General features: G+C 38.4%; 4 protein-coding genes across 4 annotated transcripts; 3 read left to right on the top strand and 1 right to left on the bottom strand.

Annotated features, from left to right (window-relative positions):
- The first annotated feature begins 360 nt into the window (after positions 1–360).
- LOC140863528 (uncharacterized) lies at positions 361–837 on the top strand. Its single transcript, XM_073267014.1, has one exon. It carries the CDS (start codon positions 361–363, stop codon positions 835–837), a length of 477 nt encoding a protein of 158 aa, XP_073123115.1.
- A 1,818-nt stretch (positions 838–2,655) lies between these two features.
- Positions 2,656–3,300, top strand: LOC140863521 (uncharacterized). The gene has a single exon (XM_073267002.1). It carries the CDS (start codon positions 2,656–2,658, stop codon positions 3,298–3,300), a length of 645 nt encoding a protein of 214 aa, XP_073123103.1.
- A 14,023-nt stretch (positions 3,301–17,323) lies between these two features.
- On the bottom strand, positions 17,324–20,618 carry LOC140892237 (probable aldo-keto reductase 2). The gene is made up of 5 exons (XM_073301056.1): positions 20,286–20,618; positions 19,707–19,907; positions 18,800–18,972; positions 18,564–18,666; positions 17,324–17,851 (listed from the first exon to the last, which is right to left on the bottom strand). Exons 1-5 carry the CDS (start codon positions 20,499–20,501, stop codon positions 17,519–17,521), a joined length of 1,026 nt encoding a protein of 341 aa, XP_073157157.1. The 5' UTR covers positions 20,502–20,618; the 3' UTR covers positions 17,324–17,518.
- A 4,136-nt stretch (positions 20,619–24,754) lies between these two features.
- LOC140863513 (uncharacterized) lies at positions 24,755–26,019 on the top strand. The gene is made up of 2 exons (XM_073266989.1): positions 24,755–25,550; positions 25,646–26,019. Exons 1-2 carry the CDS (start codon positions 24,755–24,757, stop codon positions 26,017–26,019), a joined length of 1,170 nt encoding a protein of 389 aa, XP_073123090.1.
- Positions 26,020–26,991: the final 972 nt, after the last annotated feature.

The following is a 26,991-nucleotide window of genomic DNA, read 5'->3' as shown; positions in this document are numbered from 1 at the left end:
GAGCAGCATATCAAAACTTGGAATTAAAATCCCTACAAAAGGAAAGCACACAAAAAAAAAACATTAAAATGTGTAAATGAAGTAAAATAATGACAAAACTACAATAATAACAATTTCATTTTGAACTAAATAATATTTATAGTATTTAACAATTCTGAAAACATACGAATAAAATATATTTATAAGACAGCTTCAACGTTTCATAATCAAGCATCAAATTTAAAAGTATACATAATCAAGGGTTCGACTCTTAAGAGAGAAACTCCATTTTCCCTCACAATTTTGGAAGAAGATCTTCCAGATTGTTTCAAGAAGCCAAGCGTGGGAGAATATGATGGAAGTACGGACCCGGAGGATCATATGAGAAGATTTGAGAATGCTGTCTTGTTGCATCAATACTCCGATGGTATAAAATGTCGAGTATTATTGAGCACGTTAGTGAAGTCCGCACAGCAACGGTTCAATATGTTGAAGCCCGGTTCCATAAGGTCTTTCAAGGATTTTATTGTGGTTTTTATGCATCAGTTTTATAGTAGCAAGAAATACCAAAATACCTACTTGAGTTTGTTTGTGATGAAGCAAAAAGACCAGAAAACTTTGAGGGAGTTTATCCAACGCTTTAATTGTATGACTTTGGAAGTGCCGACTGCTACTCCTGATATATTGATAAGTGCCTTTACCCAAGGGTTGAAAGTAGGTGAATTCTTCAAGTCTCTGGTTAAGAAGCCTCCATCGAGTTACAACGATCTTTTGGCACGAGCGGAGAAGTACGTTAATCTAGAAGACACTCAAAGACAGAGGAGGACTGAGCAAAGGCAAAGAGGTAGTAATGTGTAAGGGGAGGATAAGGTAGGTAGGAAGCGAGGGATGGGAGAAAGAGAAGATGACCGAGCTCGAGTTAAAGGGAAATTCTCACCTTATGTCCCCTTGGCTCAAAATTGGGATAAGGTGATGGAGGTAGAGGAGAAAAGAAGGAATCAAGAAAGTTTGCAAAGGATTGATGAAGGCCCTAAGTTGCCTCCACCTATGAGGAGAGCGAGAACTCCATCAAGAGGTAATCAAGAGTTTCATTCGCCCTCGAGGCAAGGGCGAGGTCCTCCTTGGATAAATAAAGGAATGGAGGAGCCGAGAATGGAGATAGAGGGTCAGGGTCCTCCTCAAGGATTTGACCAACGAAGGAGGATGACGGGCGATGATAACAATCCTATGAGAAGTATGATTCATACGATTTCAGGAGGTACCACCGTGTAGTAGCCCGGTTCTATTGTACAAGATTAAGTGATTTTAAACATGTTAAAAAATTATATATGATTTTAATAGTGTCAAAACATGTTTAAGGAATCATTATTTGGTAAAACAATAAGTAGAAAATTAGATCCAGAACGTTCAAAAATGGTAGGGAGAGTCCCGGGGGTCCCGGACAGTTCGGAAGCAGCCAATTGAGTTCGGAAGGATAGAACTAGTTCGGACCATCCGAACCAGTTCGGACCGTCAGAACTCAACAGGAACCAAGTGTCAAAGTGGCTTGGACAAGTGGCGGTTCGGACCATCCAATCCTAGTTCGGACCGTCCGAACTTCCCTTCTAATTGAGGTGTCAAAATGTTCTCTACACGTGGAATTCATGCCCAGATCGGATTGTCCGATACCTGGCATATAAATATGCGTCCAAACTTCATTTTTTTTTATGCCAAATTGAGTTTATTTAAAACCTTTAGTCAATATTTGAGTGTTTTCTCGAGGGTCGGGCACTAGCAAGGAGCTACGGGGATTGTAGCAGAGCGGTGTTTGGTTCAGGGCCTTCGACAGCAGCGGGCTGATGACAGACGCATGCTTGAAACCTAAAGAGGTGGTTCTAGGACTGTTTTAGTACGGTACGTAAGTACAGACTAAGATAGCCGGCTGAATATACATGTTTATGTGTTGCATTATTATTTGTCAAGATATGTATGATATATTGTTCAGGATTTGTATGCGCCATTTGCATACCATGTTAAGCCTATTATCCTTTTGAAATAGCCAGTTGTTATAGGGTCGCTCAGTCCTAGGGTTGTTTTATTGTACGATCGGGTACCGTGTGACACCCACTGGACCGACGAGGCAGCGTGTGCGATTTACCCAGGACGGTGTTAATAGTCCAAGATCGGGTTCAGTATGTGCCACTGAATCTTTGGAGCAGCGTGCGCATACTGGAAGCGCCTATGTTCTGAGCATGATTTTCTAGATATGATCCCAGTTTATCCAGAGAATTTATATTTCATGTTGCATGTATCATATAGACTTGTATATTCAATTAATTATGTACTGGGCGTTAGCTCTCACGTTCTTGCTTGTATCTCGGACATCCCATTCGATGGGGCAGGTTTGCAGGTGGACCAGGAGCGAGATCATTAGTTGGTCGGTGACATGTCTTGGCGGCAGGAGTCACCAGAGATTTATAGATTAAGATTTTATTTGGTATTTATTCGATTTGGTTGTATTTAAGATTTAATTATATTGGATTTGTATATCTTTAATAGCTTCCGCTGTGATTTATCTGATTTTGCTTGATTAAGTTTAAATGCATGCTTAAGCTCTTGATTAGTAGTTGATCACGGAGCGGGTCATTACACACCGACGGTGATTTTGGGCGAGCACGTAAAGCACTTGGGAGGAGGATGGAGAACTTTGAGATATCTAAGGAACTGAATTTACCACAAGATCCTATTATTAGTTTTGGACCCGAGGACTTACGAGGTGTTGTGGCTCCGCATAATGACGCCTTGGTGGTGACAGTTATAGTTGTGAATTATGATGTGTCAAGGATATTTGTTGACAGTGGGAGTTCAGTGAACATATTGTTCAAAGGGACATTGGACCAAATGAAGATAGAAGGATGTGAATTAGAGTTGATCTCTACACCATTGTATGGATTCATAGGCCATGCTATTCGACCTATGGGGCGAATTGATCTCCCGGTGTCCATGAGAAGCGATCCTAAGAGGATAACGAAGATGGTGAGCTTCACGGTGGTGGATACTCACTCATCGTTCAATGAAATTTTGGGTCGGTCGGCTATGAAAGACTTTAAAGTCATCTCTTCTACATATCATCAGAAGCTCAAGTTTCCAATAGGGAGAGAAGTTTGGGTCTTGCATGGGAATAAAATGGTGGCACACCGATGTTATGATAGGATGGTGAGAGAGGAAGGAAAAAGAGCGCGGATGGAGGTTAACATAATAAGAAGTGGAAGGAGTTTGTTGTCGGTGGTTGAGGAAGAAATTCAAGTACTTGAAGAGGAGGAAAGTCAAGAAGAAGTATAATTGGGGTCATGGGAGGAGAAACTTAGTTCTTGAGCTTACTACTGGGAGATGCACATCGCGGGGCTTGGAAGAGGTTTTGGAACCCTTGTCGCCTTAGAAAATGTTATCCTTAAGATAATTGTTGATGTATTTTATTTTTAACTATTACTTGTGTAATCGTTTAAATTTCAATGAAATCAATTTTCCTTTCTAAAATTGATAAGTGTTATTTTGATCGAGGGGGGAAGGATAGTTTTGTTGGGTCCTTGGGTGTATTTCGCCTATAATTCATATTTTCATACTTTGGCTAAGGCTAAGTAGAGGAGTTAGAGGGTCGAAAGTTGAAGCTCATATTTGTCCTACTATGGCTAAGGCCAAGTAGAGGAGTTAGAGGGTGAGAGATGGAGGCTTGAGTTTTTTCTAATTTTTCTAAAGCCAAGTAGAGGAGTTAGTGGGTTGAAATATAGAGACTTTCATTTTTTCTACTATGGCTAAGGCCAAGTAAAGGAGTTAGAAGGTTGAAAGATAGAAACTTGAATTTTTTCTACTATGGCTAAGGCCAAGTAGAGGAGTTAGAGGGTCGAAAGTTGAAGTTCATACTTTTCTACTATGGCTAAGGCGAAGTAGAGGAGTTAGAGGGTCGAAAGTTGAAGTTCATATTTTTCATACTATGGCTAAGGCCAAGTAAAGGAGTTAGAGGGTGAGAGATAGAGGCTTGCATTTTTCTTATTATGGCTAACGCCAAGTAGAAGAGTTAGAGGGTTCAAAGATTGAAACTTGCATTTTTCCTACTATGACTAAGGCTAAGTAGAGGAGTTAGAGGGTTGAAAAATGGAAATTTCATATTTTCCTACTATGGCTAAGGCTAAGTAGAGGAGTTAATGGTCGAAAGTTGAAGTTCATATTTTCATACTATGGAAATGGTTGAAAGTTGAAGTTCATATTTTCATACTATGGAAATGGTCGAAAGTTGAAGTTCATATTTTTTCTACTATAGCTAAGGTCAAGTAGAGGAGTTAGAGGGTGAGAGATGGAGGTTTGCATTTTTCTTACTTTGGCTAAGGCCAAGTAGAGGAGTTAGAGGGTGAGAGATGGAGGCTTGCATTTTTCTTACTTTGGCTAAGGCCAAGTAGAGGAGTTAGAGGGTCTAAAGTTAAAGTTCATATTTTTCATAATATGGATAAGGCCAAGTAGAGGAGTTAGAGGATGAGAGATGGAAGCTTGCATTTTTCCTACTATGACTAAGACCAAGTAGAGGAGTTAGAGGGTGAGAGATGGAGACTTGCATTTTTTCTACTTTGTCTAAGGCCAAGTAGAGGAGTTGGAGGGTTGAAAGATGGAGACTTGTATTTTTTTTCTACTATGGCTAAGGCCAAGTAGAAGAGTTAGAGGGTCGAAAGTTAAAGTTCATATTTTTCCTACTATGGCTAAGGCCAAGTATAAGAGTTAGAGGATGAGAGATTAAGGCTTTAATTTTTCCTATTATGGCTAAGGCCAAGTAGAGGAGTTAGATGATGAAAGATGGAGACTTGCATTTTTTTTACTATGGCTAAGGCCAAGTAGAAGAGTTAGAGGGTGAGAGATGGAGGCTTGCATTTTTCCTACATTGGCTAAGGCCAAGTAGAGGAGTTAGAGGGTTGAAAGATGGAGACTTGCATTTTTCTTAATATGGCTAAGACCAAGTAGAGGAGTTAGAGGGCCTAAAGTTGAAGTTCATATTTTTTCTACTATGACTAAGTCCAAGTAGAGTTATAGGATGAAAGATGAAGACTTGTATTTTTTCTACTTTGGCTAAAGCCAAATAGAGGAGTTAGAGGGTTAAAGGATGAAGAGTTGCATTTTTTCTACTATGGCTAGTGTCAAGTAGAGGGGTCAGAACAGTGGAAGTTGAATATTTATATTTTGCCTACTAATATTATAACCTAATAGAAGAGCTTAAATGGAAGGAGGTACAATGCATATTTTTCCTATTAAGGTTATAACTTAGTATAGGAGTGTGAGGTGGCAGAGGGCCTAGTAGATGTGTGAAGATGAAATTTTCGATGTTTTTACCAAAGCAAACCCTTGTAGAGGAGTTGGCTTAGTTGGGAAGAATGAAAATTTCAATTTTTCTACTAAAGATCAGCGTAGTAGAGGAATTAGTGGGAAGTAGAGACAAATTTCAATCTTCTTACTAAAATTATGATTTGAAGAGTTAGTAGTTGGTAAAGTCAAGCAAGCAAACACTTGAGCATTCTCAATAGAAGGAAGTAATCGAACAAGTTGAACTTCACAATTGATCAAACACTCGGTGGAGTGCTATGCAAAGTGTACTAGGTGAGGAGGCTATTGAGGGTAAGGGGCGAGGGTGAGGAAGCTAGTGAGGGCAAGCTAGGGCGAAGGTGAGAAGGATATGGAGGGTAAGTGGAGAGGGTGGCGAGGATGCTGCTGGGCGAGGGGTTGCATAGGTGTTGGGCGAGGTTGCAGGGGCTGGGCGAGTGTGAGGCTAAGGGAGGTGAGGGAGGCGAGGGTGAGGCTTGGTTAGGCGAGGGTGAAGTGTTGAAGCGAGAGGAGATGGTGCTGATGGGAGGGGGTTAAGGGGTGGGGGAGGGTGAGGTGATGGTGCTGATGGGCGATGGTGAAGGGGTAGGGCAAGGTTAAGGTTGATGTTGTGATGTACGAGGCAAGGGGGGTGAGCGTGAGGCTTGGTTAGGCGAGGGTGAAGGTTTGAAGCGAGAGGCGATGGTGTTGATGGGCGAGGGTTAAGGGGTGGGACGAGGGTGAGGCAACGGTGCTAATGGGAGATGGTGAAGGGGTAGGGCGAGGTTAAGGTTGATGTTGACAAGACTAAGGGGGTGAGCGTGAGGCTAGGCGAGAATGAGGATAGTGTAGGCGAGGCTAAGGAGAGCGAGTACTGTGAAGGGCAAGGCACAAAAAGGGCGAGCATGAGGCTGTTGTAGGCGAGGCTAAGGGGGCTAGCGTGAGGTTGATGGTGTGAAGGGCGAGTCTTCAAGGGGCGAGGGTGAGGCTGCAATGTAAGGGTGAAAGGTGAAGGGTGATGGGTGATGGGCGAGGGGCGAGGGTCATCGGGTGATGGGCGAGGGTGAAGAGTGATGGGCGAGCAGGTGAGGGTGAGGGTGAAGGGTGGGGATTAAGGGTTGGGGCGAGGTGCTGGTTGTTTGGGCTAGGCTGTAGGAGCAAGAGGCGAGGATGTACAAGAGAAGGTGAGGTGCTGGAGTGACGGTGCGAGGGTGAGCATAGGCAAGGATGAAAATAAAGTAGTGGTGAAGCGAGGGGTGAGCCAAGGGGGTAGGAAAATTTTCAACCAACTAATTACATGAAAGTCATTATGTCGCACCGCGAAGATTTTTGGGTTGGTCGAAGAGAAATTTGGATTACCGAGCTCAAAAATCCAACTTAGCGAGGATTCAAGAAATGAGGGGTCGGGGCGAGAGTGAGGAGGGTGAGGAGCTTGAAGTGTAAAAGATGAGGTTCATGCTTATCCTACCAAGGCTAAGTTGAAGAGCTTGATGCGATGATGATGAAATTCCATTTTTGCTATTAAGGGTAGAACCTAGGAGGTTAGCTCGAGTTGAGAAGGAGAATAAAATTTGTATCTTTTTTGCCATAAGAAGTGAATGAAAATTTTGAATTTTCTACTAAGGCTAAGCCTAGTAGAGGAGTAGAGATATGACAATGAAAATTTTAATTTTCCTACTAAGACTATGTCTAGTAGAGGAGTTACTGGTGATGTGCAAAAATTCAATTTTTTACTGAGACAATGCCTAGTAGAGGAGTTAGTAGTGATTGATGAATGAGATAACAGATAAATAGACATTTGAGTATTCTTGAGTAAAGCCAATGGTCAAGAAGTTGGTGAGACAGCTAAAGAAGCTAGTTGAGATCGAAATGATGCAGACAAGGGTAAGAGGGCGAGGATGGTAAGGGTTGACAAAGATTGGGTGAGGGTGAGGGTGAAGACGATGGGGTTGAGGCTGGCCAAAGATTAAGGAACGAAAATATTTCTAAAGAAGGATGACGAAATATACAGCTCGGTCTCTGCTTAAATATTTTAAAATCAAGATCTCGGCTATGGAACTCAAACACTCGAGTTTTGAACCTGCGATTCAACTCGACTTGAGAGGAGGAGACTGGATATACCCATGAATGGGTCCATCATATGTTTAGGCCCAATTGGAGTCCATAGCCAAGAAACAAGGCCCGAGTCCAGGTCTAAGTGGTATGATTGGCCCATGGCGGTAGGTGGTCAAGGCGAGACATGTTGGAGTTGGAGTAGGAGTGATATTTGGAGTTGAGGATGAGCCTAAGAGTGAAGGAGTAGAGGTAGGTGGGAAGGTGATGAGGTGAGGTGTGGATGAGCCTAGGAGTTGAGGATGACGATGGCGGAGAAGAGTAGCTAGGGTAGAGCATACCTGAGGTGGGTGAGCTCTTAGCTTAGGATTCATCTCAAGAAAAAGACCTCTTAGCTTCAGCCTCGCCTCAAGGGCGAGTCTCGGATGAACAAGCGTGTGAGTCTCACTCACGTGGTCCCATATGGAATGTGTGTGGTTCCCTACCTTCTACTCTATAAATATCGGGTTTGTTCACTTCATTTGTAACTCATTGATTTCATTTTTGAGGGGCGCCCAAGCTCTCTTCTTCACTCATTTATTTCTGACTCTGACTTGAGCGTTGGAGGGGATATGCCGGGACACTCTCTCGGCCCCTTCTAACCCTCTTCTAACACTCTTTGCTTAGTTTCAGTTTCACCTACGAACTTGGAGCTTTGGACTTAGGTTGAACTCGGGTCATCAAATTTTAGTGAGTATCAAAAATAGTAGGAGAGAAAATAAGATCACAATATAGAGTGAATTGTGAATAAATCCCTAAACCCAAACCTAACTTTTTTATAAATCCCTACAATAAAAATTCTTTCTTAAAACTTCCTAGGACCACCAAACTTGGTCAAATCCAATGTTTAATTCTTGTACCCAATTTATGCATTTATGTACTTCATTTATGCTATTTTTGTGCTCAATTATGGTACTTGAATCATCCGCAAAAATGGTATCAGAGCCTTAGGTTAATTATTCAGACTTTATATTATTCGTTAATTCATACTTTTCTTTGTTGAGGAGAAGATTTTCTACAAAAGGTGACTTCAAACTAAGTTTTGAATTAAGAGGATTTTATTCATATAAAATCCTATAAACAAGTTAATCTACTCATAATAGATTACTTACAACAGTTTGTGATTAATGCTCTTAATTTTGAAGAGAGTAAGAAAGATGATCTCTAACTCTAAATTTTTAGAGATTACCCCAGATTCCTCTAAACTCTCCGGAGATCTTAGAGAAATTCAAAAGACGGTACAATATTACAGCAATCAGCTGTATGAAATACCTCGGAAAATTGAAGAAATCCTTAAGAAACAAGAAGAAATTCTTGGAACTCTAAAAGATATTCAGAATAAAATCGTAAATCTAGAACACACTTCTGGTTCTAGAAAAGGAAATACAGGAGGAAGGTTACCACTCTCGTTTGGTACTGAACCTTTGTTACATCAGAAAGGTAAAACCAAAATGGTTCAAAAACCTTTAACTGATGATGAAAGGATGATTAATCTTATAAAAGCAGTATCAGAGAAAAACACTATCTGATGACGACTTTAGAAAGATTAAATCTCGAGGATCTTCAAGATCTTGCGGATTTTTTTGCGAATCTCAAAGTAGTAGATCTAAAAATGAATTCCCCTGAGGGTGAACAACCCATAGGGAATCCCCCAAGATATGTGGTTAAAACAGAAAAACCACATAGTGAGTTCCAGGTTGGAGAAAATTCACATCCAGCAGGAACCAGATCAAGAAGGAGTAAAATCCCACTCCATCAAACTCCTTACGGAAAAACTATTTTAGATCCAATAAATCCTTACGGGGTTATGTTAAACCTTGATGTTTTGGACTTCAAAAACAGAGAATATCTTATAGATGATTGGACGTCAGCTATGAGAATTGCAGCAGGGATATAAGATCTCAATAAAGAAGGATTCATTAAACTTCTAGAAATGAGTCTAATGGGATCTATCAAGATTGCGTGGGAGATGACTATGCCAGATACGAAGGAATCAATCTTAGCAGGAGAATCCCTCAGCGAGATTGGAGAAAGAATGGCCACCCTATTTAAAGCACAATTCATAGGGGTAGACTATTTCAATAATCAAGATACATAGAAAAAAAGAAGATATACTCAAGCTCTGTATAGTCTTGAGTTACATGATATCTGTTTAGTTGATGAATACATTATGTTATTCACCAAATACAGATGGAATTCAGGAGTCGAGGAAAATGTAGCTATTCAGCTATTTTTCGCAAAAATGCCAAGTCCCTGGAGAGAAATGCTGATTAAAGAATACATTCCAGGTCATCTTGATACATTGGCAAGACGCGCGTCCTTTTTGAAAGGAAAATTGGCAGAATGGTGCCATATGGCAGCATTACAGAAGAACTACAAGAAAATAAAGGGTATAGATAAACGTACACCTTTATGTTGTAGAGAAAATGATCTTCCAACGATCATTGGAAACAGATCACAGGGATTTAAAAGGAATAAATTCAGAAATAATCCCTATAATAAAAGAATGAGAAGTTCTTGGAAATCAAGAACATTTTGGTCCAAACAAAAGGCCAGATCTTATAGATCAGGAAGAAGAAGTGGACCTACAAAAACATCCCCAGTAACAAGCTCATCACAAAGCAGGGGAAGAATACCATCAAGAAGAACTTTCAGAAGAACTCATACAAGAGCAAGTGAAAGTTTCAAGGATTGCAACTGCTGGACATGTGGAGCAAGAGGACATATATCTACAAATTGTCCAGAAAATGAGAAAAAAGGAGTTAAACTCTTTGAAGCAACACCAGATATGGATGATGCGGTCTTCTTTCAAGATCTAGTCTAAGTATATTAATTTGAGGATATCCCCTCAGATGAAAGCATATACGAAGAAGAGATATTGTTTAGTCAAGAAGATTCTGAGGATAAATCAGAATCAGAATCAGAATCAGAATAAAGAAGAAGTGTTTTGGCAGGAAACACATGAAAGTTTGGCTGGATTCTTTAGCCAAACCACGATATCTCATAATATGGTCCAAAGGATTATGAGAGAAAATCCAACATTACAAAAGTACCAGGGATTTTCGGCAGGACAAGTAAAAAGAGTCTTAGGCAACCTAGGGCTTAGAAAAAGAAGACATAATTTGATTTACAAAGTATCCAGAAGGGAAATGGCAATCCCCATGGAGTTAACAAGTAATCAAATAGAGATGCAGTTAATTCCTTTTGAAGAAATAAGAGAGGAATTGCAAAAGTTGAAAAGTGAGGTAGCAAGGACGATGTCTTGGATTCATATTGGAGCAATCCAAATAATGATTAAGGCAACTTTTAAAGAAGGAATAGATTCACCTATAGAAATCGTAGTATGCGATAAAAGAATGGGGAATATTCAAGATGCTGTCCTGGGTACTATCTCAGGAAATCTTTGTGCAGGAAAAATTGTAGGAGTTATTTATCCAAGAATAGCCTACAATTTAGCTGACAGGGACTTTAGTCGAGCCTTGACGTTGCATCAAAATTTTAAGGAAAAAAGACTAATGAAGGAAGGTAATAGGCCATATTCTATTACATATCAAATTTCATATGCTCTTTCTAATACTCACCATTCTGAATTATTTATTAGAAATAAGTTCATTGAAATTTCAGAGATCTTTGGGAAAGTTGCTCATGCGATATACCCAGAAAGAATCGAGTTTCCTTTAATTCAGGAAATAAACATTCAAATTCAAGACAGACCGGTTCTATACAGAGACCTTAAAATAGAACCTCGAAGGTTATCTTTCCAAGAAAACCGAATGACAAGTAGGAGATGGGACAAATCTCCTATTCAAAAAATTCCACCAGAAGAAAAGAAGTTTTCTATAATAGGAAAACTTAGATCTCCAGAAGGATGGAAAGAAGTAAAAATAGTATTCGAAATTACAAGTCATCGGAACCAGTTCCCTTGTAACTCGATTTACTATTTGGAACAACAGGAAAAAGGAACTTACCAAGGATTGATAAATATTGGAGAATTGGAAGTTCAAATCTGTGGAATTCCAGGAAAAGAAGTGGATCAGCTCATTCTTGGCCTAGAGTTTTTGGAGGACCATAAACCATGGAAATGCCTTGAAAAAGGAATAGAGTTCATGGCAAAATAAAAGACTTGGAGGATTCAATAAGAATTCTATGAAATGGAAAACCAAGAGAATTGGATAAGGGACAATCCCTTAATCAGATTCAAAAACTCTGTTTACAAACAGAGGAAGAAGCAATTGTTGAAATTAGTAAGTCATGAACATGATTTACTAGAACGCATTGAAGAGGTAGAAAGGAGTAACCATACTCTACCTTCTGAAGCCTTAGGAAGACTAAAGGCAAATAGTCTTAATCGGATTACTGAGTTACAACACATGCTGTTAAAAATGGCAGGGCCATTTAGTAATCTCTTTAAAAAATGACAACAAGTCCATTCTTCATATACATTCTGATAGGGATGTTGTATGAACAATATAAGGCTGAATACTTTGCAGCTTATATTGATTCGGGAGCAGGAATTTGTATAGCAAAAAGAGGAGTCTTCCCTGAAGAATGTGAAGAAAAATTACCAAAAATTGCTGAACGAGATTTCTCTAGAAAATTTTAATTCTTTGTAAAGGAATAAAACAAGCAGAGATCCTTATGGGAGGAGCATGTCAGACACCTTGGTACAAGGTAAAGACACCACCAATCTATTTCCATGATACAGGAGCTGATATCCTGTTGGAAAATAACTTCTTATAAATGTTTAAGAAGTACACACAAGACAATGAGTTAAGAAGGCTTATGTTCACTACAATTTGTGATCATAAAATTATCGTTCAAAGACTCAAGGTTGCTTTTTATCGACAATTGCCGATAATATTTCGCAGCCAGTGTGGTGATAAAGGACAACTTTTTCACCCAAAAATAAAAGATCCAAGAAGGTTTGGAGAAACCATGTTGAAAATAACAACAGAACAAGAACTCCAAACAGAGGATATGGAGCTTCTCAAGGTAACTCTACATCACAAAGATATAGAGTTAGAAAATAAGGTATCCCTTCAAGATGTCAAAAAGAGGCTCAAAGAAAGTTATAACGAACATCCTTTGGCATGGTGGGATAGAAATCAACTCAAAGCCAGTCTTACTCTAAAGGAAGGCAAAGAGTATGAATTCGTCAGATATAAGCCTATCCCGATGAACTTAACAGATCAAAGGGATATGAGAATGATTATCAAGGAACATTTGGACCTTGGTCTAATCAAAGAAGGAGTTTCACCATATAGCAACCCAGGATTTCTGGTCAGAAATCATGGTGAAATAAAAAGAGGAAAATCCAGGTTAGTTATTAATTACCAAGATATTAATAAAATCCTGGAGTTTGATGGGTACTTCATACCCAGTAGAGAACATCTAATTAGCTGTGTACGAAATGCTAGAGTGTTCTCAAAATTTGATTGTAAGTCTGGATTCTACCAGATAAGAATGGAAGAAGACAGTAAGAAATTCACAGCCTTCTCTACTCCACAAGGACACTATATTTGGGAAGTTATGCCTATGGGATTGGCTAATGCACCCCAGATATTTCAAAAAAAGATGGATAACCTTTTTAAGAATTATTTCAACTTTATGTTTGTTTATATTGATGATATTCTTATAGCATCAAAAAACATCGACGAACACATTAAACATTTAGAGATTTTCTCTAAAATTTGCAAACAAGAGGGATTGGTCTTATCTGAAAAGAAAGCAGTCATAGCAACAAGGAAAATTGAATTCCTTGGTATTGAGATTGATGAATCCGGAATAATTCTACAACCCCATATTGTGGAAAAGGTAAATAATTTTCCAGATAAACTCAAAGACGTAAAACAACTCCAGAGTTTTCTTGGAGTAGTTAATTTTGCAGGGATGTTCATTAACAACCTAGCAATGTATAGAAAGGTGTTCAGTCTTTTGTTAAAAAAAATGCTAAGTTTATATGGACCGATGACCATACTAAAAGGGTAAACCAATTAAAGGAGATATGTAAGAATCTCCCAAAAATGGCTATACCCGTAGATGAAGATGATCTGGTGTTATTCACGGATGCTAGTGACGAATGGTGGGCAGCAGTCCTTACCAAGATCACCCCAGATGGAGAAATACCATGCAGATACTGTAGCGGTCTTTTTTCAGAATCAGAGGCCATCAAATGGCATATCAACGAGAAGGAATTTTATGCAATTAAAAGGGCTTTCGAAAAATGGCCATTATTTTTACTTGCTAAAAAATTCACACTCAAGGTTGATAACACCCAGGTAAAAGCTTTCCTAAAAAATAAGATTGAATCTAAACCTGAGAAAGCTAGGTTATTAAGATGGCAAGCATTATGTCAAAATTATATTTTTGATATTGTTATTATTAAATCTCATGAAAATATTCTTGCAGATTTCTTAACAAGAGATGGAAGGCAGTGACGTGGATTCCATCATGAAAATGCAGAGGCATCTCAGGGAACACCTTGGGTTGCTTCAAACCGAGTTCAACCAGTTAGCCATTAATGCTGAAATGGCCGGCAGGTTACAACAAGCTGATCAGATCAAAGTATTTAATCGAATTACAGGATGTATGCAGGCTCAAACTCAACTTTGGGCTGCTATTCAAGGTCCAATTGTGAAGGCTATAGAGAAACCATTGGTTTCTCATAAACAAGATATGCTAAAACCACTGGTTTTACAAAAACAAGAAATACAACCACCGGTTGTGAAACAAGATGTTGAGGGATCTAAAATTCAAGAAACAAGTGTGAATCTATCATCAGCCTTTGATGATTTGGATGAAGCAACAATTGATGAGGATAACTCATCAAGTCAACCCTCCGCCTCTAGGGTAAAAGAGGAAGAGATCAATCTTAGGCCCAACACAGACAAGGGCAAATCTAAGATCGATACTAACCCAGCTATTATTTCTCCATTTTAGGTTTATCAACAGAGGTGGGAGAAATTAAGTACAAGAAGTGAAATTAACCCTAACACTTGCAGGGTTGATGTAGCAGGGATATATCCAAGGGTTTGGCTAAAAAACAATGTCAATCCTAAGGATGTAAAGCTCTGGTATGAATTTGGGGCTTTGGCCTCAGTTTATACAACGTCACCAAGCTTTCCGGAGATATCACAGTTACCAAAATGGATTCAGGAAGCAGTCCAAGAAACATGGGCAAATAATGACCATTTGTCCAGAGGAGATGTGCTTGAATTATATTTCTTTAGTGCAGCTCCAGAACCAACCGGGAAAGGATCACACGAGCCCTTTCATTTCATCAAGCTGAGGAGACCTGACATGAATAATCAAAAATTCATCAAGGATCCCCTATCTGAAGAAATACCATTAGTATCCACTTTTGGAGAAGATGAAATTTCAACCAGAAGGGCATGGGGTATTTGGGTTTGTCTCACCGAGATGGACAAGGTCAAGTTTTCGTTCAAATTTTATCAGAATTCTGTAAACGGATCATTCCTGTTAAACACAATGACAAGAAAAACTACGGCTTTTGCGGAAGAACTCTTCGAAAAGAAAAGAAACTTTTTGTGGAACAACAGGCTGCCGGGGAGTAAAGAGACTCGCCGAAAATTTTGTAACATGACTCATATCGGAAGATGGTCAGAAAACATCTGCCCAGAGTGTCCAAACCAGAAGGAGCCAGAATTCGAAAAAAACTTCAGATCCCGAACGGATCGAAAAGAATTTTTCGAGACAAGCAAAGGTGGACAGGGACCACCAAAAATGCGGTTTTTCAGGGGACCACTGCAAAAGCAGAAGATGCCCCGACAACAATAAAAAAGGCATGTGAGGAAGATAGAGCCAAAAGAAAAAGGACAGCATGTGACTCCTCCACCAAAAGATTTCATCAATAATGGCATAATAGGACAAGGTGGATAACGAGTGACTCATCCACTAGCTAAAGATGCCATTAATAATGGCATAAAAGGACAAGACAAAATAGTGTAAGATTCCCTGAAGTTTCTCGGTGAAACAAATGGAACCTCAGCTATAAATACAAGCGTTCAAGGAAGCTGAAGATATCGAGCATTCCCTTCAGTTTTCTTACAAATAAATTGTTGTAATATTTCTCTCTATTATAATAAGTTTTCTGTTTATGTATTTCAAGAAAAAAGCTACTATGAGTAGCTAAACAAATTGTCTTCTCCTCTTCAAAGGAGTTGATTTATGTAATAATATTATGTCTGAATAATTTTTCTAAAGTCTCTTGTTCTTTCATGATCATATTTTATAATTAAATTCATATATCATACGCCTTAAGGTAGAAAACGAATTAAGACTGTGCTGGGTGTCGTTAAAGGAGCTTGTGCAGAAACCATCTGTTGCGACTGCGTGGTTGGAGTGTGAGGAGCACTTCGTAAAACTCGGCAGGTATGACCCGACGACACTATGGTCAAAGAGGTATTTGAATTTAATTCATCTTACGGAAGCATGTTGGACCCTAATCCAGAGTATATCGGCTGAAAACCTTGCGTAACCGATAGTTCTGTTTGGCCTGAACGTGTTCGATAGGTAAAACAATGCCACGTACAAAGGATTAAATGCTAAACACTTTGTTAAGACAAATTTGGGGACCACTAGGAAATTGAAACAAAAAAATTTAAGTGTAAGAAGTTAAGAGGAAGAAATATTTGGATTTGGGGATTTTAAAATAATTTACCCCACAATATAAATGTGACATACGGGCTTGAATGGTTATTGTATAATTGGAGTTCTTTTTTTAAAAAAAAATAATAATTTACCAACGCACTCAAAGTTAGCTGCTGAAGTTTAGTTAATCAAAGTTAGCTGCTGAAGTTTAATTTTAACTAATACTAGCGGATTGTTGCATACATAATGAATGTACGTGTTCCATAGAAAATAGAAAATGAAGTAATTTTTTAATTTTAAAATTAAACTTATTAATTTTTAAAATGAAATGATAAGATATCAAATTTAAAAATTTAATATATATATATATATATATATAATTGGATGGTTAAATGATATTTTGGGACATATAAAAGAAATGTGAAAATAGACTCTTTGGGTGATGGGATATATGAATAAGTTATAATGGGATTATTAAAATCATTTAGCATGATATTGAATAGTGATGCGTAAATAATATTGTGTTTAGTTTTAGTTTGATTGATTTAAGTAGTGTTCGCAAGTGTTCAGAAAATAGTGATTATGGATTCTTATTTTTAATTTTTTTTACAAATTTGCAAAAAATTTGTAAATGTAAGTCTATAATCACTTGTTTAAGCATTGAAAACACTAACTTAGATTGATATTAGGATTATGATGAAGTAATGAATCAGAGATTTATCCTTTAAATATTTATGATTTTGGAAAATGATTTTTGTAATAATTTAATTAACTATATTTTAATCGATACTATAATTAATTAATACTGTGATAAAAATTTATGATTATCTAACTTAAAATAAATCATATCCTACAACAATTTGTTTATTCATTTTTTTTTATTTTTTTCGTTTTTTTAATAACGATTTTTATTCATATATCTTTTTTCCCGGGAAATGAAGTATAGCAATGTAATTCTATCCATACATAAAAGTTATTAGATAAAAAATGACTTTTTATCACACTATTCATTTCTGATATATTATCAAACATAAAAGTTTAAATTTCATAAACATGGATGAGCTTTGCGAGTTGTCCCTGATAATTTTTTTAAAAATAAAAAAAAAATGATAGAACAGGATTATTGGAAAAATCTTATCGGTAATACCAAGATTTGGGAAAGTATTCGTTTTGAAGATTTTGGTTATGTGAAAATGAGTTCACTGAATAATTTTGGGAAATGAAAATATATTTATTAGATTTTAATAAAATAAAATAAAAGTTATTATTACAGTATTTTTTTCATCAAAATATCAAACAAATTTATTTAAGTGCTCAATTTATCCAAAAATATATTATCGTTCTTTATGCCTCACGTGCAACACACGTGATATTGAAAAGTTCAACAGTCCATACAAAAGCTGAGATCTTGGTCCATTTGTTCACATTCTGATTTATAACAATATCATGAGCTGATTGGCCAACATTTTGGATTCACCAACATTAGAAGAGGTAGAAAAAACATGCCGCATTTAAGTCCCTATTCATCTTTCCAAGAAGACAATGGAGGCGTCTCCGAGTTGAAGAAAGTGTTTCCCATGAAGGGACTTCTGTCTCCCTTGACCGCATCAACCAAAGAATTGAGCTCAGACATCTCTTGTTGAGTTAATGTCACGGATAGAGATCCAAGGTTTTCGTTGAAGTTTTCGATCTTGGTAGTGCCAGGTATAGGGCAAACGTCGGTTCCTTGATGTTCAACCCAAGCTAATGCTAGTTGAGATGGGGTGCAACCTTTTCTTGAGGACATTACACAAATCCGCTCATATACAAGCTTGTTAGCTTCAAAATTTTCTCCGTGGAATCTTGGAACGTTCTGCATAATAGGATGTTTCATTATAAACACATGTTTTTTAAGCTAACTGGGAATCTAACATGGCCATGAAGAACATAAAGAAACATGACTTCAAGGATAAACTCAAAACATCCCAATTTCCATCACAATCAGATTGCAGATTTTACTTTTCCAATAAAAATGTTGCAGAATAAATTCTAAATATCCCATAAAATGCATCATTTCATAGAACATGTTATAGGACATAACACTGGTAAAAAAATCTCAATGAAATAATAATTTATACAAGAGTTACTGCACAGAACCACGATACAATTTAAAGTCCATCATGATTCTTATTTAAGGTCATGCACCCGTGTCAACTGAAAGGTTGAGAAGAAAATTGTTACAAGGCAAAGAACATATTAAGGTTTCTTCAAAGTCTGACTGGAATAATTCTTAACACATCAATTACTTGAATGAGCAAACTCATGCTCTTTGTAAGCCAAAAAGCTATTCGAATTTAAAATTTGAGTCCACCTCCTTCGATTTCAATAGAATATAGATAGATTTGGCTCCTTAGAATAAACATTGTGAACTCAAATGATTTAAGAAGAAACAATAGAGAAGCTAGGAGAAGGAACAAGTTGATGGATGACAAGATCATGATTCTAGGATAAATTTTCATGTGTAAATAATCAATAACATTGTGGTTTTCTAAAGGGTAGTCACAAAGGTGTGGGAACGCTCTAACCTTACGGTAATCATTCTCTAGTAAGTTCTCCACCAATTTAGGACCCAATGAAAAGAAACCACGTCCAAGTGGACTGTATGAGACGATGCCGATTCCCAGTTCTCTGGAATTAATAAAACAGAGAGAAAAACAAAATCAGGTTATTTTCTATAAACTAGAACAGTAGAAAATAGGCACACACATAGCATGTGTTCCCGTGCCTGTGCCTGTGTGAGAGAGAGAGAGAGGGGTCTCACCGACAAGTAGGAATTATTTCTTCTTCTAAATCCCTTGACCACAAAGACCACTCATTCTGAACAGCTGTTATGGGATGAATGGCATGAGCTCTTCTGATTGTTGAAGCAGACGCCTCAGAGAGGCCAACATATTTTATTTTCCCTTCTTCAACAAGTTTTTTCAGTTCTCCCATCTTGAAAGGCATGCAAAAGGATATGATATCAGAGAGCCGCCATAATATACAAGGCGAATAAAGCTTGGCTATAAATTTCAAAACAAAACACTCTGATATTAAATGAAATTGGGGATATGATATAACTTCAATTCCTCGACACTCGAATTTGCTCATCCAGGGCTATGATGGTTATGAGCAAATGTAGGCCCACAAAGCCAGATACATACCAAAATTTATACGAATCATAATGCATCATTATGTTGGTTATTTGTTCACACTTTCCAAGGCATCAGTAAACAGTGCAAACATGAATATCACATGAAACAAAATATCGAAAATGGAAAGAGTACACATAAGTGGCCATGATCAAAACACAAAATAAGTAGAGTTATTCCAAGGTTGTGGCTCAAACAGGCAAAGGTTTTTGTTCATCCCCAAAAAAATGTCATAGCTAGAGTTGGGTCTACATCTCTTTCACTAATTATTTAGCCCCAAACCCACATTTTGACTTTCTTCATTGTGCAATTACATTAGCATATGCCAATCCTGCTTAATGTGATTTCCGTTCTTCCAACGAATCCAAAACCTCAATCAACATACCAAAAACTATTGACAAAATAAACATAACTTGGAGCATAACATACTACTTACAAGTATATATAGCTAAAAAGAAGTAGGGAGAGACAACAGTTGCACATTGTTGATTATACACGTAAACTCTCTTAAGATTTAATTTAGTTAACACTGCTCACCGTAACTTCAATAGGCACACGGATATCAATCCTATGAACATAATAGAGATCAATGAAATCAATATCAAGACGATTCAAGCTCGCTTCGCATGAGGCTCTAACATATGCAGGGTCACCACGTGCTTCCATCTTCCCATCCTTGAATGTTATCCCAAACTTGGTAGCTATCTGCACTTTTTCCCTCAATACTCCTTTCAAAGCCTATACCAATTCCAACCAAATTTAGCTCATCTTATGGCTTCTGATTCAGCAATTCTTACAACAAATTTTCCTTATTAAAGATGCTCAATTTAAGACAATTTCTGTTTCACTCAAACCCAGAAAAACAAGAAGAAAAGAAGTAAGTTGGACAACACTGCGTTTTTAAATCTTGATTAAATTTGAAAAAATTATCATAATATCCCATACAGCAATCTGCACCACTACAGTTTAAATAATACGAAAAAAAAAGGAAACTTTCCCTTCTTGATAGCTAAACCTAAATTATTTACGCAAAGTGATGATTAATTCAACAATAAGATATAATAACAAAATCCTTGTGTTGAAATACCAAAAGCAAAGGAAAGAAGAACACAAAACCTTGCCAACCAAAATCTCGTTCTTGTGGGGGCCATAGATGTCTGCGGTATCAAGAAACGTGACGCCGGAATTGATGGCACGGCGGATGAGGGAGATCATTTCGGGATCGGGCTTCGGCGGGCCGTCACCGGAGGACATTCTCATGCATCCGAGCCCTTGTTTGGATACTTGCAATCCCTCTGAACCCAGCTTGATTATGTCGACAGTCGCTGCCATTAGAGAAGAAATGGGATGACTGAGCTATGAAGTAGACGAAGGCAGGACCCTCTTCCTCAATACTCTCATCAAAGATATTTTTGTCTCAACAATTGTTTTCAACGACCAACAATTCCCTTTTTTTTTTTTTTTTTTTATGTTCCGACTACATATAATATGATTTGTTTGAGTGCTCCAACGTGTTTTAAAAGTTGTTAGCAGCTCTTAAATTATTAATAAAATAATTTATGTTCGAATTTAGCTCAAAACAATTTATACATATTGAGTTAGGTTCAAATTCGATATTTCATAATTTTTCGACTCCACTCAATTCGTTTAAACTCCCAACTCTAAATTTGAACCAAATTCGAGCTAAATTTATTAAAATGTTCGAGCTGGAATTTATCTAATTTGAGTCGAATTCGATCTTTAAAACTTTTTTCATATTTAGTTAGATTTTATTAGTTGATACACTTGCTTATGAAGATACACGAAATAAAATTAAAAAAAAACATAAATGTAATAAAATAAAATACACGAAATAAAAAATACAAATACTTAAAATCTAATTAAATATGAACTAGATAAATTAGTGATTTAATTAATATATATATTACTGATTAAATATTTTACGAATAATTTGTCTTGCATATTCATGTAGTACTGACATTGAATGTCACTCAACCTTGGAGTATTGACATCTCTCTCCATGATCCGATTTTCTTGTACCATCTCCTTTGATTCATTCTTCTTTTCCATGAGTTGCTGAATTTTTGCATAATATTCTTTAATCCTCGCATCTTCCCTTTATCTATTTCCTTCATGCAATGTTTTGGCATATCCATCATGTTTGCATCATTCGATTTTTTTTCCTCTAATGGTCCTTTTAAAAGCCTTGCTTCTTATAGATCTACTGGTTTTTCTCATCTCTTGAACGTTGTAGTAACCTACCTCGGCGGTCAGTGTATCAGAGGGTGTGGAGATTATTCACCTCTTCAGCTTCTTCATAGCATTCGTCGAATTTTCATTGAATCTTTTGAACAACCGTATCTTTCATTTTAGTTGATCCCTCAGCACTAATCAAGCTTTCTCATCAGACCATGAAATCCTATAATCTTGTTCAAACATCGTTTGAGCTTGAGAATAATAAACATAAAAAATATAATTAGGAATTTGCTGAGTTAAAAAAAAAAACACGGATTGAATACAATCATATCAAACGACGATCCTCTTTGATTGAGTGCTTCTAGTTCGGCCAATTTCTTTTGGAACCCAAAAGTCTTCTCGCAACATCATGAAAGTGTTGCCGCATGTTGTCCCATTAACGTCCTTTCTATCCAATTGGAAACTCATAGCTATATTCATTCGAAATCAATCCCCAGAAACCAGTGTGTTTTGATAATTTCCAAGTGTAGGATAGGTGGAAGTATTGCACCATACCTTTGCAAGGCGTTCTTCTTCGGCCTTCATCAAATGTGTCCTTGTGAAGCCTTCACCCCATCCTCAACAATGATGTTCTTCCATTTCCTTCTTGGTTTAGAATACTTGGTTTCAAAATAAGATGAAGAAATTGAATAGGAATTTGGGAGAATTGAGTTTGGTAAACATAAAACTCAATATTTGCTCGTTAGTGAATTGAGGAGAATTTGATGAAGGAGTATTGAGAACATCATTTCTCCATTAATACATTTTGAATTTGGATTACAAATGGAATGAAAGAAAAAGAAATATTGAGTTTTTGGAACTAAAATGGAATAACTTGTATAATTAAGAGTGACAACATAGACAAGGTGTAGTAGCTCAATTTTATTTTACAAGATTAAGTGGTTAAACATGTTTAAATTAAGTAAAACATGATTAAGAGATTTTAATCTGATCAAATGAACCAAAAAATCGGATCCAGCACATCCAAAAATGGTAAAAGAGCACATTTTGGGTCTGGGTAGTTCGGAAGGTCCGAACTACATAAGCCTTGTGGGTTCGGAGGTTTCGAAGGGATCGAAACAAGAGAAGTGCTTTGGAAGCATTGGGTGTGATCGAAACGTCCGAAGGGAGATCGGAGCTTCCGATCGTATTAGGCCATGCACACTTGTGACGTGTCATTAATGCTTGAACATGTAGCTGCATGCATGAGAACGGAGATTTTGAAGTGTAGATCGGAGCTTCCGATCGTGGCCGTTTGGAACGTGGCATTCATGCTGAGATCGGAACATTCGATCAGGAGTTCGGAGCTTTCGATCTCCGTCTATAAATAGGGGTCCGAACTTCAGATTCTTGCACCAAATTCACAAGTCTTCCTCTCGTCTCTTAGGACTTTTTAAGGGTTTTAGTCTTCTTAGGCATGGTCCGGGCCTTGGCGAGGCATCTCCGGGATCATAGCGGAGTGGTTCCCAAGTTCTAGGGCAATCGACATCAGCGGGCTGACGACGGACGAAGGTATGACTTTAGCTCCTTATAAAAAAAAATAAGGAGTATGCAACAACTTTGTTAAGGCTTTTAGAGCAAGGTTATAATACATTATTATTGTGATTTGTAGTACTGGATGGTAGGCTAGGAACCTAGATGGACGCTTCTAGTACTGCCTTAGTAAGGTACGGAATTACTGTTCGAGATATCCTGACTGAGTATGCATGTATTATGTGTTACATTATTTATATGACATGATTTTATCTGCCTATATTATGACATGTTATTATGTTTCATGCATAAGCATCTTGAGCTTGTATCCTTGTGATATCCTGTAGTAGCCCGACTCCATTTTACAAGATTAATTTAAGTAAAAATGGTTAAACATGGATTAGGGGCTTAATTTGGAATTAATTGGACAATTTATGGAATTTTGACCAAGGTGGGTTCAGACCATCCGAACCAGGGATCGGAGGATCTGAACCACTTCGAAGGCTTGAGTTAGGGATCGGAGGATGCGGAGGGATCGGACCGTCCGAACCCAGTTAGGCCATGCAAGGGTTGAGTTGTCAAGGTTGATCAGACACGTAGCAAGATCGGAGCATCCAAAGGCAGGATCGGACCGTCCGAAGTGTGCATGTTGTGACGTGTTGAGCATGCAAGGTTCGGACCGTGCAAACTCTACCTATAAATAGGCCCTCCGAGAATCATATTCTCACACCAATTCTCACATCTCTCTCTCGGTCTTAGAGTATTCAAGGTGTTTTGGGCTGATTTCATCCTTCCTAGGCTTGTTCCGGGAGTTGGCGAGGCGCTCGGGGGTTGCTGCGGAGAGGTGCCCAAGTTCTGGGGCATTCTTCATCAGAGGGCTGACGACGGATGCAGGTATAGCTCTGGATCCTTATAGTAAATAGGGAGTATGCTATAGCGTAGTTAAGACTTTTAGAATAAGATTATAATTCATGAGTACTTTTCATTGTAGTACTGATTATAGGCTTGGACATAGAGCTGGTATAGCTTGCCTAGTATATGAGGTACAAAAGTATTATTCGAGATATCCAGATTGAGTATGCATGTATTATGTGTTTGCATGGATTATGTGATTTCATGTTTTATATGCCTTTATACAGCATGTCATGACTGTATGTTGCATACATGAGCATATTGAGCCTTTACCTTAGAGTTATCCTGTAGTAGGGTGCTCATCCTACGAGTTTTTTGATGGTTGGATACGTAAGTCTTGTGTCAGGTCACCATGATGGTTGGACACATGTACTAGTATCAGGTCACCATTATCCACTAGGTATATGAGCCACCTCGTGAGGCGATGGCGCAGCGTGCTATATACCCTGGGCCCGTTCTATGAGTTAGTTTCTTGACCTGAGTGTCTTGGTACCCAGTTCATTTGCATTTATTCGCATATAATAGTGTATACTCATACTCTCGTACTGAGCTTTTCATGCTCACGTCTCGTACCTTGTTGTGTCTGGACACCGTATTCCATGGGACAATTTTGCGTTTTGATGAGGCGGGTGGTTCCATGAGGGCTTAGGCGACTGATGTCTAGCAGGGATATTTTTCTAAGATGTTATTTCTGATGTATTCGGGTTGATACATTTTGGATTATTCGATATGGTTGTATATCAGTATTTATAGATTCCTTTTTTTGGGATTGTAATTTGTTTATGGTTTTTCCGTTGTTATTTTTGATTATTTGTTTTATGTTTAAATGCATGTTTAAGCTTCTGATTAGTAGGTGATCACGGAGCGGGTCACTACATTTATGGTATCAAAGCATGCATAGTAATCTTGGGATCTAGATTGTTGGAATTGGGTTTAACCTTTACTCATCGGGTAGATGGCGGGTCATGGTGACGAGAGTAGCCACGACAGCGTGGGTGGACGCTGGGGTGATCATGACAATCAAGAGCATCGTCGAGGCTGTCATCACCATATCCATGATGATCACAGGCGTTTCAGTATGCATAGGTTTATGCAGATGGGTCCAAAATCTTTTGTCGGAGGAGACACCGGAGGATGTGGAGAACTGGATACGGAGTATGGTGTTTTGTTTACGGGAGTTCCGATGTAGTGAGGAGCAGAAGATGGATACTCTTGATTTCCTTGTGGAAGGACGAGCACAGAGATGGTGGAGATCTGCATCTGCACATTTTATTACACCCCGAGGAGTTGCTACTTGGGAAGAGTTCCGCACAGCTTTCCACAAGCTGTATTTTTCTCTTGATCTCCGACAGGCAAAAGCGAGCGAGTTGCTGGGTTTGTGGCAGGGATCAATGTCGATCGATGAGTACCATTTGAATTTTTTTGAGTCCCTGCCTTATTATCCCCAGATTCCTGATAGCACGGAGGCAAAGTATAATCTATTTCTCCAGGACCTTAATCCAGAGATCCACGATCGAGTTGCTGTGGGAGACGACATGACTTATGATGGACTAGTGAGTCAATGTCACCAGGCTGAGGACAGTATCCGCCGTAACAAATCCTTCCTTTCCTCTATACCCGCGAGTTCTTTGGGTCCCCGTACTCAGTCGTTCAAGAATTATGTTTCTAATTCTTCTTCCTCAGGATCCGGAGATTTGATGCGCTTTGGCAGAAGAATCAGGGACCTTGTAGACATTGTGGTGGGAATCATCCTTCCAACAGGTGCCGAAAGGTTTCAGGGGCATGTTTCTGATGCAGAGATATTGGCCACCTGAAAAAGGATTGTCCATAGGTCGGGGGAGTTGGTTTTGGATCAGGTTCTAGTTCTCAGGCTTCAGTGCAGCAGAGACCACAGGGACAGTATACAAAGGGTTCTAATCTCAAACCTCGTGCTTCCAGCCAAGTGTTTGCCATGAGACATGATCAAGCGGTGGATGAGAATGGGAAAGTTATAGCGGGTATGTTCCTGTTATTTGATATACCTGCTTTTCCACTCATTGATACTTGTGCATCTCATTCTTTCATTTCTGCACGCTTTGTTAAGAGATATAAGTTTCCATACATATCACTAGACTCAGTGGTTGTTGTTTCTACTCCGACAGGTCAGTCTGTGTTGGCTAAGCGTCTAGTGTTGGGTTGCCCTTTAGATTTTGAAGGGAATGTTTTGATGGAGAATCTCATGATATTATAGCAATGGAGGATTTCGATTGCATTCTGGGAATAGATATGTTGAAAACATACCGAGCTTCAGTGGATTGTTATCAGAGATTGATAAGATTTCATCTGGTTGGCGATGATAGTTGGTTCTTCTATGGTGAGGGAGCGCTACCTCAGATGCCATTAGTATCAGCTTTGAAAGCTTGTTGAGCTTTGGAATCTGGCACGGAAGGCTACCTCATATATGCAGTTGATATCTGACGTCATTATCTCTGTGGTGAGAGATTTGAGATCTTCACAGACCAAAAGAGTCTCATGTATTTATTCACTTAGGCAGAGTTGAACATGAGACAGAGACGTTGGATGGATTTTCTTAAGGATTATGATTGTGAAATTAAGTACCATCCAGGGGCTGCTAATCTCACTGTTGATGCCTTGAGTTGCAAAGTGCGAGTGTCCACACTTCAGGCTTGTTCTGTGGCAAGTGCAATTGAAGATTGTTGTTCTTCAGGGTATACCTTCAAGCATAAGAAAGGTATGCAGAGTATCCAGATATTTGCGATCTTATCTTAGCCAGCTTTGTATTCTCGGATTAGCGATGCTCAGATGTCTGATCCTAAGACCCAGTGTTTGGATCATTTAGCCAGAGATGATAGTACATCTGGATTCCACTATCAGTCAGATGGTTTTATTTGTTTGTCAGACCGTATTGTTGTTCCGGAGGATGATACTCTGAGGGAGGAGATTTTATCCCAGGATCATCGTTCTAAGTTGAGTATTCATCCGGGAAGCAACAAGATGTACAAGGATTTGCGTACGAGATTCTGGTGGAAGGAAATGAAGAGGAGTGTGTATCAGTATGTTTCTAGATGTTTGGTGTGTTAGTAGGTCAAGGCAGATCACCGACGACCTGAAGGGTTGCTTCACAGTTTATCTATTCCTGAGTGGAAATGGGAGTTGATCATGATGAACTTCGTGACCCATTTACCTGTGTCCTCGAGGAATT

The sequence above is a fragment of the Henckelia pumila genome, chromosome 1, assembly GCF_033568475.1.
Source record: "Henckelia pumila isolate YLH828 chromosome 1, ASM3356847v2, whole genome shotgun sequence".
In the NCBI taxonomy this organism is placed as follows: Eukaryota; Viridiplantae; Streptophyta; class Magnoliopsida; order Lamiales; family Gesneriaceae; genus Henckelia; species Henckelia pumila.
The sequence above is the reverse complement of the archived record's forward strand: the minus strand, read 5'-3'. Positions and strand labels throughout refer to the sequence as shown.

Bases quoted from the DNA above. Each gene is read 5' to 3' on its own strand.
- LOC140863528 (XM_073267014.1), top strand. From the start codon at position 361: ATGAGAAGATTTGAGAATGCTGTCTTGTTGCATCAATACTCCGATGGT.
- LOC140863521 (XM_073267002.1), top strand. From the start codon at position 2,656: ATGGAGAACTTTGAGATATCTAAGGAACTGAATTTACCACAAGATCCT.
- LOC140892237 (XM_073301056.1), bottom strand. From the start codon at position 20,501: ATGGCAGCGACTGTCGACATAATCAAGCTGGGTTCAGAGGGATTGCAA. The intron at 19,908-20,285 runs GTTTTGTGTTCT...GAATTGGTATAG, and splicing joins ACGAGATTTTGGTTGGCAAG to GCTTTGAAAGGAGTATTGAG. The intron at 18,667-18,799 runs GTGAGACCCCTC...TATTAATTCCAG, and splicing joins GAAATAATTCCTACTTGTCG to AGAACTGGGAATCGGCATCG.
- LOC140863513 (XM_073266989.1), top strand. From the start codon at position 24,755: ATGGTGACGAGAGTAGCCACGACAGCGTGGGTGGACGCTGGGGTGATC. The intron at 25,551-25,645 runs GTGCCGAAAGGT...GTTTTGGATCAG, and splicing joins GGGAATCATCCTTCCAACAG to GTTCTAGTTCTCAGGCTTCA.